Raw genomic sequence first — 12,896 nt, forward strand, 5'->3', positions numbered from 1 at the left:
GCCTGGTCTGAGCTCCTTTTGAGTTTTAAAAAATACTTATTTTATTTTCTTGAGATTATAACACATTATCTTCATTTCTCCCTTCTATTTCCCCACTATAAATCCTCTCATATATGCCTAAACACTCTTTAAAATTCATGGCGATTTTTTCACGAATTGTTGTTACATACATATATGCATATGTATATAATATATATTCCTAAATATATAAATGCAATCTTCTCAGCCCATATAATGTTATTTGCTTGTATGTTTTCAGGGATGACCATTGGAAAACTCAGAAGGGGCTCAGACCAGGCATAGTGGTACACACCTGTAATCTCAACAATGGACAGATAAAAGCAGGGAGATTCCATGTTGAGGCTAGTTTGGGCTACCCAAAGTCTCTGCCCAAGAAAATCACTGCTGCTATCATCTCAACTGACAATAAGTGAACGCATAAACAAATGTGTTGATGTATTAAAAAAAATAGAAAACACAAAACTGAATGAAAGAAGTCAGGCAGTTTTAAAAGGTCAAATATTGTCAAGAAAAAGTCTACCCAGGAGAGGGGAACAGACTGACTGCTGAGGGGTAGATTTTTTTTTCTTGGGATGATGAAAAGGTTTGAGAACTAGATATTAAAGATAAAAACTGAACAAATCAGTGTCAGATCATGCTTAAAATTCACAAGCAAAACTCCCAAGACAGTCAGCGGCATGAAGACTTCTATGTAAAGTTAGTTCTTTATATTGCTCATACCAGTAGTGAATTGGGTTAGTGAAGACCCAAGGTGACCGTCTGGGATGCTCAGGCTCTCACAGGTATTAGGAGAAAATCTCTAACTGACTCAAGAGCAGCATGTAACCTTATTTCATGTAATACCTGTGATGACCTCTGGCTTTTCAAATGCTATTCCTTCCCTAACTGTGCATAAGACTCTTTGATTTAGAAATAGTAAAGTTCTTCTGAAAGGTGTTCCTATCTCTCCTGTATCTTTTACTGTAACTAATATTCAACTTTTCTGCATATTTCTCCTCTGCCCTCACTAATGAGCATTTGATACATATGCATCCCATTAGGGCTCAAATATAAAGCCTACCTGAGCACTAATGGTAAATTCCTATATGGCCTTTATGGCTTTAATATCTCTGTTCAGTAAAGAGACAAAGTTGTATGTGTGGGTGCGTGCATCTGTGTGTGTGTGTGTGTGTGTGTGTGTGTGTGTCCCTACTTACACCTACTCACAATATGATATATGTTCCTTTGGGACTGCCAGGAAGTCCCGATCACAGCATGGGTCACAACTGGGTTCTGAAAACAGTCATCATGAATACTACTGGCAACAGCTTAAAGAGGGGGAGCAGGAAACTTTCCACACCTAGTACCCTCCTCTATTTTCAGATCATGTGTTTACTCCAGCCCTTCTCTTTCGGCCTCCCCACCCCCAATCTCGGGACTCCTTTCTTGCTTCTTGGCCTCTACAGGTGTCAACACAATTTGAATACAGAAATCTGAAAAACTGAAGTGAGGATCTGCAAGAGAACACATGGTGTCTGTCTTTCTGGGTCTAGGGTACCTCACTCACTATAATATTCTCCAGCTACATCTATTTTCCTATAAATTTCATAATTTCACATTTGTATGGTGTTGAATTGGACTCTGTGATGTCTAAGCACCGCATTTTCATTAACCATTCATGGGCTGGTAGACACATGAGCTAACTCACTTTCCTAGCTATTGTGGATAGAGCAGCAGTGAACATCCAAGTACAGGCATCTCTGTGACAGGCTACATGGAGTCCTTTGGATATATGCCCAGGAATTGTGGCCAAGTCCTACGGAAGTTCCACTGCTAGTTTTCTGGGACATTCCATACTGCTTTCCATTATGGCTGTACCAGTTTACACTTCCACCAGTAGCGAATTAAGATCCCCCTTTCCTCTCATCCTCGCCGTCATTTTTGCCGTTTGTTTTCTTGACAATAGCCATTCTGACTGGGGTGAGATGGATCTCAAAATATGAAAGTGTTTGCATTTGCATCTCCCTGGTGACTAGCGATGTCGAACACTAGTGTTTATTAGTCATTTATATCTTTCTTTGAGAACTCTCTCTCTGCTCAGTCCCATAGCCTAGTCTTTAAAATTAGGTTATTATCTAATGTTTAGTTGTTTCAGTGTTCTGTATATTCTATGTGTTAATCCTCTGTCCAGTGTATATCCGGCAAAGGGAGGGAGGGGAATACTAGGTGTAGAGATGTTTAAACAGGGATGGAGTTGGGCATGGAGAGAAGGAGGGGGAAGGTTAATCAAAACTAAGAATTATAAAAAAATAGAGAAACCTATTGTTTTAGGCTTGCAGACTCAGAGGGTAAAAGCATTTGCTACCATGTCTGACGACCTGAGTTTGAATGCCAGAGCTCACATGGTTGAAGGAAAGAACTTCCACAAGCTGTCCTCTGACCTCCACACAGGCCATGACATGTGCATGCACACAGACACAGACACAGACACACACGAGAGAGAGAGAGAGAGAGAGAGAGAGAGAGAGAGAGAGAGAGAATGTTTTTTTTAAATCTTTTTAAAGAAACCTGTTTTCTAAGATAACTAAATAATACTATTTTTTAAAAAGAGTTAGTAGGGAAATGGCCTGCGTGGCAGATAATGCCGTGCCTAGAAGCCATGAGTAAGTAAACAAAAACTCCAGTGCCAGGTGTGGGGTGCCTTCATGTGAACTGGTGGTTAAGGGAGACTTCCAATACAATACAGACAGGCTCTTGGCACTTGGCTGTCTACCGGGACTAGGTAAGACACAACTGCTGAGGATCCCATACACACTGGCTGCAAGAAACAGAAATGAAGCTGGAACGAGGCAGGCAGGTTCCTCCCTGCCAGCTAGCTCCCATAGTACACCAAGGGGCTCCGTACAGGTTGCTGGGGGAGAAGAGGCTTCAACTTCTTAGAGTTGTGAACATGAAGAACTATAATGCCAACCTGCCTAGCAACATGCGCCCACTATGAGGTAACCAACTGCTGCTTGGTTGAAGTTGAGGCCCTCTCCACAGGAGAGAATCCATGCACGGTCCTATAAAACCAGCCCAAAACGGGGGGCTGGTGAAGTCATAGGCCCTAGGAAAGAGCTTACTAATGTTTAGATAAACTGACATAGCTAAAAATAAAAAACAATAAAAAAATAAAAAAAACACAGCCTTCTAATTATCTATGTTTATACATAGGCAAACACTACTCCCAGCCTAACCTGAGAAGTCTCTCTTTGCAGTGAATACTGGGACATGCAGAGACTCATGGCTGCTCAAAGTGCCAAGAACAAGTGACAGTTGAATGCTCAGCCCTAAATAAGACATGTAGACCTCCCCAGCTAAGGTTCAGGAAATGCTGCAGAAGAGGGAGCAACAAGAATGTAAGAGCCAGAAGTCAGGGAGGAGGCTGTGAAAGGTCATCTTCTGAGTCTGACACCGCCACTGCAATCAGCAGCAGTGGCTGAGGTTAGCTGCACTGAGCCTGCACAAGACTGGTCCAGTCAACTGTCAGTCATGGATGAGGGAGGGGCTTGTGGGGCCTTACCACTCCCTGTTGAACTATTGGTACTAGTAGATTCTAGGAGAGAAGGAGTCATTGTCTTCAGCCATGCGTCCATTAGGGAGCCCACCAGGTTCCAATGGCTAGTTCTAAAGCCATGATCACCCAGAGAGGTCTGTTTAAACTCGCTGGATCCCAAAATAAAATGATACAAATGTGAGATTTATAGGGAAGAGGGAGGGCTGACAGGGGTGGTAGGAAGGTAAGAGAGGGTAGGGAGTGAGAGTAATCAGAATTCATTATATACATGAATGGAATTGTTAAAGAACAGGTTTAATTAATAATAATAAAAAGACGAAGTTCAAATTTAGAAGTCTGAATGGAGGTAGTACTACTGCCCCTGGAAGTCCTAAGTCTCTAAATGAAATTCTCAGCACTAAGGGTAGACTACTCCCTATGTTTGTTGATCAAGAAGACTGTAGGAGCTCCTGAAACAATACAGGCTGTGGCCATTGCTCTTGGTTGCCTATCAGAACTAAGTGAAATCACTCTGTTCTGTTCCACAGCCCATTTTGTTGTGTGTTATCTTTATGCTCAGTTTGGCTTTAGTTCTCTGAATATTCTAGATATTAATCTTCTGTCATAGGTATAGCTGATAAAGATTTTCTCCAGACTCTGTTGATGAAGACACCATATATCCTACCTGCAGGACATGGAGAAATCAAGAAGAAACTGATTGGAAACTTATTTCTTGCTCTCTAGTTTCCATAGCACTAGTAGGTTCTCAGCAAGACACTGTGGGAGAAAAGTCAATATCTTACCAGCTAAGGACCATGCACCAGGCATGATCTGCTTGCTCATTGGTGCAAATAGTGACATTACTATGTGGGGGTAACCAACAGTACCCACTGCTTTCTGACTGGGTTTGAGGGATGCTCCATGGAAAGGTGTATGTGTCTGGTACTATACATGTGGTGAATGGGCTATAGCTGAGGCAGGTCACAGACCTACAGCAAAACCTACTGCCATTGTTTTGCTAACAGGACAAGTAGCCAAACTGCTATATAACTACATGCTTGCAACCAAAGACTACTCCTGCTCCCAGCCTTGAGCAGAGAAACTTCTTCATACAGTAAGTAGCATTTGATGGAAATACTTATAACTGGCTAAAAGTGCTGAGAATTAGTGACTGTTGAGTATTCTGCTCTAAAAGGAACATCTACATCATGACCTCCAAGGCCTAGGGAGCATCACAGAAGTCGGGGAAGAAAGAATGTAAGAATCAGAGGATTAGGAGACATGTTAGGAAACACTGTTTTCTGGCTATGGTGTGGCCATTATGAACACACAGCATCTGCAGATAACAATATGAGACCTGCACAAGACCTTCAGCATTCCATCCTGGATGAGGGAGGGGATTATGAGGGTCTACCACTCCCCGAGGAGCAACTGGCAGTTAAATGGTTCTGGGACTAAGGGAGTATAACTTCGTTCAGTGGTGTAGCTACTGATAAGTGTCCCAAGCTTCAGCAAGTGACCCCGTACTCATACTCATGTCAAGAACCCTAATTCATCTCGGTGGGTCCAAAGAAAGACGTGAAAGTAGGAGGAGGCCACGTTGGGAAGAAGTGAGTCAGCAGGAGCGGGAAAGGAATGAGAGAGGGTAATTATGGGTAGATATGACCAGAATACATTGTATATGTGTAAAGTTGTCAAGAATAATAATAAAATGGGAGCTAATATTTTTGAGCATTCCTTTAATGGAGTTGGGACCTACCATGCTAATTAATATGCAATTCCTTTAATCCTTTCATGTCCCTAAGAGATGGAGAGCTTACCTTGCTCAGTACTGAAGATGATTGGTGGATAAGTAAACACCTGTCTGGCTCCAGCTGTATGCTTATCCTTTCCTTCAAGCCCTCTGCCAGTCCTGCATCTGCATAGCTCTCTCCTTCTTTGAAGATACCTTTCACATGACAACTACTGCCACTAGCACGGGTCCGGTACCTCACTGATGCCATGCTCCCTCCACACAGGCTCTCTCTCTTGACCTTTACATTTTACTCCAACACCTTACCTTGTGATCCCTCCCATTCTCTAGACGTACACAACTAAAACAATCCAGATCATAGGATGGAGAGGCCATGGGAGTCTGAGCAACAAGCATGAAGAGGCTTTCCTACCTGTACAGCTGGCCTCCCTCCTTGCCAGGATTCTGGAATATATCTTCCTCATCGTCAGTACTATAGGATTTAGAACGTGATTTTGTAGTTTTCTGTTGGAAAAATCACATTAAACTTACTAATTCACCACATTAGGCACATTCACAACATAAAGAGATTGGACTTGATTTTAACACACACACACACACACACACACACAGGTGTGCATGCATATGCAGGCATGCACACAGAAAGAATAACCAATAGCAATCATTATATTACACCAGCAATGCAAAACTTAAGAGTTTCATGCCCAAAAGCCAGTTTCTAAGCCACAGAAAACTGACATCTTAGAAAAATTATATTAGTTGTATACTTTGCAAATGTCCAGAAGAGAGGGCCAAAATTAAAGTATCTATTTAAATAATTATAAGGAAAAAATGTCCTTATGTATAGAAGCTTACTATTGATAAGTGATAATAGGCAACTTTGGTTCTCAAAAAAGGTATGTATTAAGTAAAAAATAGAATGACTGCCATTCTACCTCCGATCAGCACATACTCAAATAGTTAGGTAAATCAAACTGCTCTTTTGAGTTTTTGACCCATTTTACGTTCTAGGAGTAAAATAAAAATTGCTACTCATAGGAATGAGCTGAAAGTCTCCAGAACTAATCTAGTATCTTCTGGACAGATTTTCGGGGGTGGTTCATTCTCACCTGGAGACTGCTCATTAGTTAGGCAACACCTTGCCCAATGAAACAAATGATGGAGATCCCATCATTGCTGAAAGCCTTGAGACCAAACATGCAGCTCCTACAAAGGTTAGCCATCTAGATAGTCTACTCTGGACATCAGAGAAGTGTGGCTTTGAAAATGAACACTATCCCCAAGTCACCACAGGATCACATCCGATTCCAGATTTTCTCATTCCCGAAACTGAAGACAAGCTACAAAATACCCACTGTACTGACAGTGAGGAGCTACTTCGAACCTCCTCAGGAATTACTTTTGTCCTGAGAACTTCAGATATGGAAGCCCTAGTGTTCAAATTTCCATTCAAGGCTAGCTTTTCAACCAAGCTAGTGGAGTAGCAAGCCCCATCAAGCTTCCTGCTATACTTCAAAAGTAGTGTGTAAATACTACCCATTCTATAGGATTCTTATTATTTTAATGGTTAAATGAGATGACATAAAAAGCCACTTTGCAATCCATTGATTTTAACTTTCTATGTAAATTATTACTGGTACTTACTAAAATAATTCATAAACAATCTCATGGACAGTCTACTATGATCACCAGCTGTGTGAAAACATTCACTCTTTGGTAGCTGGAATGCTTCTGAAACATTTACCTCAGAAGATCATTTTTATTACAAGATACAAAAAATTAAGAAATTAATAACTAAAGTCAGTGTTGTGACATACACCTGTAATCCAAGCTCTTGAGAGGTGGAGGCAGGAGGTTCAGTGGGAATGTAAGGCCATCTCGGGCTACACAGCAAGATGCTTCCTCAAAAACAAAACAAAGAATGATTAATGATGATTATTTTTCTGGCACAGTTTTGATATATGATATACATGATTGTGGCTATTACACCTAGAACCTATTTTCATCATATTTTTTTGTTTCATGTTTTGTATGTTAAGCTCTTCAGAGATCAGCCCCCTGTGGCTACACACCTGCCCATTATGCAAAAGAGTCATGGCTTGCTTAATCACTCTTTATGACTGAACAGTTGGTTCTTTATTTTTTTATTGCTGTAACTAATTTCCCTAAATTATCTTACTTATAGACATGAAATTCCAGATAGAACATCCCTTACAATAGTAGAAAAGGTCTCATCAAAACCCTCAGATAGTGTTAAATTCATCACCCAATAACTGATTTCCTTCATTAATTTTTAAAACTACATTTAGTTTATGTGTGCATATCTGTGTGGTGCCACACATGCATGCCACAATGTCGTGGGTAGCTGTTTGAGCCATGACCTGAAGCACCACCCCTAGTGAGGCAGTTGTAGCTGTTACACCTGCCTATGACTTTGAGGTACCTGCCCCTGGGGCATGGCCACCAGGGACCCCTAAGGCCTGGGATGCACATATGCCTGCTCTCTTGGCTACTTTGTGGTTTTGAATGCTGAGATCTTGGACCAAGTCATTCAGTGTGGGACAGAGCGCTCAGCTTTCCCGGACCCTACAATAAATCATCCATGGTTGTGAGTTTATTCCCAAATAAACTCCTTTGATCATTAAATAGACTCAGTGGATTAATCCCATTATCTGGCACCCAACATGGGGCATGAACCCATGACCCTGAGATTAAGAGTCTAATGCTCTGCCGACTGAGCTAGCCAAGGACAGTCTGTCAGAGTAACTTTATCTTTTTCCACCATGTAGGTCATGAGAAACTCAGGTCATCAGGCTTGGCAACAAACACTTTACCCACTGAGCTCTCTCACTGGCCTAATGACTGATATTCTGTATAATATTTTCACCTCTTTATTGAGGTGTTATGTATATTTGCAAATGATTTCCACAAAGTGAAAGCACTCCAACAAGGAAGTAGACTGCTACCTACTCTGTAAAATCCTTCTAATCTTCCCACATGGTCCTTACTTTCCCCTCAAAGGTAACACCAGTAATTAATAACTACCCTAACTTCTACCCTAGAGCATTTTTTACAGGGTTTTCATTTCATACAAAGATACTCACACTACATGCACTCTGAGTTTTACTTCTTTAGTTCAGATCATGTTTGAAAGATCATATCATTGCACATAGATAGAACTGTGTCCTTTTTGTGGCTGTCCACAGGTAAATTTGCCACATTTTAATTGATTCTACAGTTAATAAGCATTTGGGCAGTACAAATGCTACTGTTAACTGTTGTTTCTGTCTTGATCATAAACCCAACAGTGGAGCTGCTAAAAGATAAGATTGTCACACAGTGTGCCAGAGTGGTTTCTGTTCCGCAGCAGAGTGAGTACATGTTGCTCAGCACTCCAACACTTTGCTCTTTTTATGCTATCTATCACAGTGTTCATGGAATGGCAACATTAACTGCAATTTGCTCTTCTTTTCCCTGCCATGTGCTATCTGCTTTTACAATGGGCGGATTTAAGCTTTTGGTTTGGTTTTGTTCTTTGGAAATGCGAACTGCCTGTCTTCTTACTTGTAGAAATGATTCAAGTACTGAGAATATGAGTCCTTTGTTGGATATGTTTATTTAAAAGACTTCCAAAATGCAACTTGATTTTTGATACTTTTGATTAACAGTGGTTCTAAATCTCAATGTCTTTTAAATTTCAAACTTTTCTCCTTCAGACATCCTTTTGATGAACTCTTCAGTCATTCCAAGGTCATTATAATACAATGTCGCCCTGCTACTTATAGACTCTTCAAATTAACTAAATTATGCACATTTACCACCATTACTATGTACATACCTTGTGTTTCCCAAAGTTGGTCATCAGGGATCGTCCATGGGACTTCTTTCCACTTTCTTTCACGTCCAAGTTCTGCATAAATAAAAAGCATAATACAATGATTTGTCTTTCTTTTTGTTCTGCTTAGCTCTGGTGGCAGAGGGACCCTCTCTTCTCTTTCCCTAGTTCCTTTCTTCCTGCTTCACACTTCTGACATCTAGCTCTTAGCAACAGCCAGCTCTGCTGGCCCTCCATTCCTATTCACCATGTGCCTAAAATCAGAAAGTGGTGTTTTCAACATCCCAAATGGAGATAAATCATTTCCAGTTAAGAGGAGTTTTAATTTTGGAAATTAACCAGAATTGGATAAAAGCCCAATCTGCTAAGTACAGCAAATGCTCACACTGAACACTGTTGTTTGGGATTTTAAAATATTATAAATAAAACACAGTCATATGACTTTCGTTCATTTAAAGAAATCACTGTGTGCTTATCTATATAGTAAAAGCATTGCCCTGGTAGTAAGCACTGGGGTGTGGAATTTTAGCCTCTGAAGATTTTTCAAATGGGTTAATTTTCCAGGCAGAGGTGGTAAGCAAGTATCCTCTTGTGTCAGCCCACATGTGGGAGTAAGGACAGAAATGCTCCATTTAAAGGGTTCAGATGCTTTTTCAGTTATGTTCCTGAAGTTCATTGTGTGGAGACCTGCAGACCCCACCCACCAAGGATTCCAGCTGTGTAGAAAGAAAAACACCAATAGAACAAAGGTGGGTAAGCAAGCCACTTACAATAAAGAAGTTGCAAGAAGTGTCTGCTAAAGCCATAGACAGATATCACAAGTGATTCACGGGAGAGGTGGTAAGGAAGAGCCCAGGAGATGGCTGGTAGAAAAACCCACCCAAAAATTGGTAAGGGGTAGGAACCAGGTGCTTACAGGGGGATGTTCACTCACCCTTGACTACTTTATGTGTGTATATTGCCTGTGAAGACCTGGTAACACTGATCACTAACTGTTCAAACCATGTGGATTAGGAAGGTAGCTACAGTGGACACTATCACAGAATTGGCATTACTCTCCCTAAGCTAAGAGAAACAGTATTATCACCAAAGCCATGACCCTTCTCTAGGTCTCCATTTTCTCATCTGTAAACAGGAGAAGAGTGAGCCAGTTAACCTGTGAGTTCTTTGGTACGTCTAAGAGCCCATCAATTGGTAGGAGGACTATGTCATTTATTGGCCCAACTAAGATGATTTAAGAGTAAAAGTGGGCATATTTAATAGGACACCAGGCCAACAGCACACAGCAGAGCTGTCTCATGTAATTGGAGATAAAAGTCATTGACTGAAGTTGGTACTTTCTGTACCCCAGGACAATACTAAGTGTGTTGCATACATTCTCACTTATTTTGCAGAAGGATTTTGTTTCTCAAACTTTACAAAGACAGACAGAGAAGTTTGAGAAGCATTTCACAAAGGAAAGGTGCTTAGAAACCAAAGAGAAGGGTACATTTTTCCTTGTTTAAGGGAGAGTTCAAGGGGAATTATCTACCTGTTTCAGGTGTGTGTTTAAGCCTTCATGCGTGGCCTTGAGCAGAGCCCTCACTGTGAAACTATCAGGGTCTTCTTTGTCTCGAATTTGAGACTCCCTCAACAATGATTCCAGTTTTTTCCGTATGAAGGATTCTACTTGGTGCTCAGTAGTCCCGTTACTCTGGAAAAAAAAAAAAATCAAGTAATATAAACAATCCTCTGAGAAACAGACTAGTGTAGAAGATCCCTTTAGTCCAAGACAACACTGAGTATATGATCTCATGAACTCTCAGTAACCTGTAAGAAATTAAGATATTCCTTGAACAATTTTGATCCCCCTCATCAAAAAACTCTGCAAAGCACCCGATTATCAAAAATCCCGCTCTCTGTCAGTAGCTCCCCATTGGCTTACTGGTCCCCACACATGTGTTCAACACTCTTCACACTTACAAAGTCTTACTCTATTTCATTTCAGTGATGTGAGAAATTAAGTAATTTGTTTAATGTTTACAGAGATAGCCAGTAAGTGAGGCAAGATTCTAAACCATTCCTTCCTGAGATGTCAAGGTCTCAGCAGAGGGCAAGCCAGGGAAACCTTCTGGAGATTGGGCTTTCTAAACCTATGTGGTTACAACTGAGCAAAAATGTTATTTTTAAGAATGACTTCCTTCACTGAGAGGCAAAGAATGCTATGGGAGTTTTCAAGGTTGCAGACAATTCTGAGACAAAATTTCTTTTGGTCTCCAACTCCTTGAAGTCACTAGAGGGTACACAGTATACCTTTGATTACAATTATTTTGAAAATCACAACCAATTTCAAGGCTTTCAGAAAACAAAGCAATGCCAATATCTTAGACGGCTTTTAGGTGGTCAAGGCACATCATTTCCTGGAAATCTCACACAGCACAGTGTCTAGCCTCCTCGTCCTCACTGGCCAGTGGCCCCAGGCTGTGTGCACTGCCCCCTGCTGGTGAACTGCTTTTGCCCCTCCCTTTGTCCAGATCTGCTCCACAGATTACTCAACCAGTTGCCAAAGACCAGCCCACCCCAGGCATGCAGGGAGTGATACCTTTCCGCACAAACATTTCCCACATTATTTATTACTAGAAGGCCCGTCTATCTGACTTCTGTAGAATACATAGCTCTCTAATTCTGAAGGTATTTCACAAAATCCTGGAAGAGAAAGGCAATAGAAGCATAACAGGAAATTTTAGAAAGGGGAACACTCCTCCACTGCTGGTGGGAATGCAATCTTGTACAGCCACTCTGGAAATCAGTATGGCAGTATCTCAGAAAATTGGGAATCAACCTACCTCAAGACCCAGTAATACCACTCCTGGGCATATACCCAAAGGATGCTTAATCATACCACAAGGACATTTGCTCACCTATGTTCATAGCAGCATTATTCATAATAGCCAGAACCTGGAAACTACCTAGATGCCCTTCAACTGAAGAATGGATAAAGAAAATGTGATCCATTTACACAATGGAGTATTACGCAGCGGTAAAGAACAATGTCATCATGAAATTTGTAGGCAAATGGATGGACCTAGAAAAAAATCATCCCGAGTGAAGTAACCCAGACCCAGAAAAACAAATATAGTATGTACTCGCTCATAAGTGAATATTAGATGCAAAACAAAGGATAACCAGGCTACAATCAACAACCTCAGAGAAGCTAAGTAAAGAGGAGGACACTAAGAGGGACACACATGGATCACCCCAGAAAGGGGAAAGGGTTAAGATTTCCTGGGTAAACTGGGAGGGGGGAATAGAAGGAAGGGGGTGGGAGAAAATAGGAGGTGGGAACATGTGGGAGAGACAAAGAGGGAGAGCAATGAAAGAGATATCTTGACAGAGTGTACCATTAAGGGGATGGGGAGAAGTCTGCAGCTAGGGAAAACCCCAGGAACTCATAAGATTGTCCCAAGCTGAGACTCATAGCAATGGTGGAGAAGGTGCTTGAACTAGCCTTCCCTTGAACTCAGATTGCTGTCTACTCTAATTGTCATCATAGAACCTACATCCAGTGGCTAATGGAAGCAGATGCAGAGACCCACATCCAAGCACTTGGAGTTCAATTGAAAAGAGAGAAGAAAGGTTATAAGACCCGAGGGTTGTCATCATAGAACCTACATCCAGTGGCTAATGGAAGCAGATGCAGAGACCCACAGTCAAGCACTTGGAGTTCAGTTGAAAAGAGGGAGGAAAGATTATAAGAGCTGGGGGGTGGGGGAGGCGGTCAGAGTCATGATGGG

General features: G+C 41.4%; 1 protein-coding gene across 1 annotated transcript in view; it reads right to left on the reverse strand.

The window, feature by feature from the left end:
- Positions 1 to 12,896, reverse strand: part of Plch1 (phospholipase C eta 1) — a 215,268-nt gene that overhangs the window by 19,164 nt on the left and 183,208 nt on the right. The window contains exons 12-14 of the mRNA XM_052730847.1: positions 10,655 to 10,816; positions 9,127 to 9,198; positions 5,701 to 5,792 (exon numbers count right to left, since the gene is read on the reverse strand). Of these exons, the coding sequence (XP_052586807.1) occupies positions 5,701 to 5,792; positions 9,127 to 9,198; positions 10,655 to 10,816 (326 nt within the window). The remainder of the gene's footprint in view (positions 1 to 5,700; positions 5,793 to 9,126; positions 9,199 to 10,654; positions 10,817 to 12,896) is intronic.

Source organism: Peromyscus californicus, unplaced genomic scaffold, assembly GCF_007827085.1.
Source record: "Peromyscus californicus insignis strain IS unplaced genomic scaffold, ASM782708v3 Scaffold_9__1_contigs__length_137607984, whole genome shotgun sequence".
In the NCBI taxonomy this organism is placed as follows: domain Eukaryota; kingdom Metazoa; phylum Chordata; class Mammalia; order Rodentia; family Cricetidae; genus Peromyscus; species Peromyscus californicus.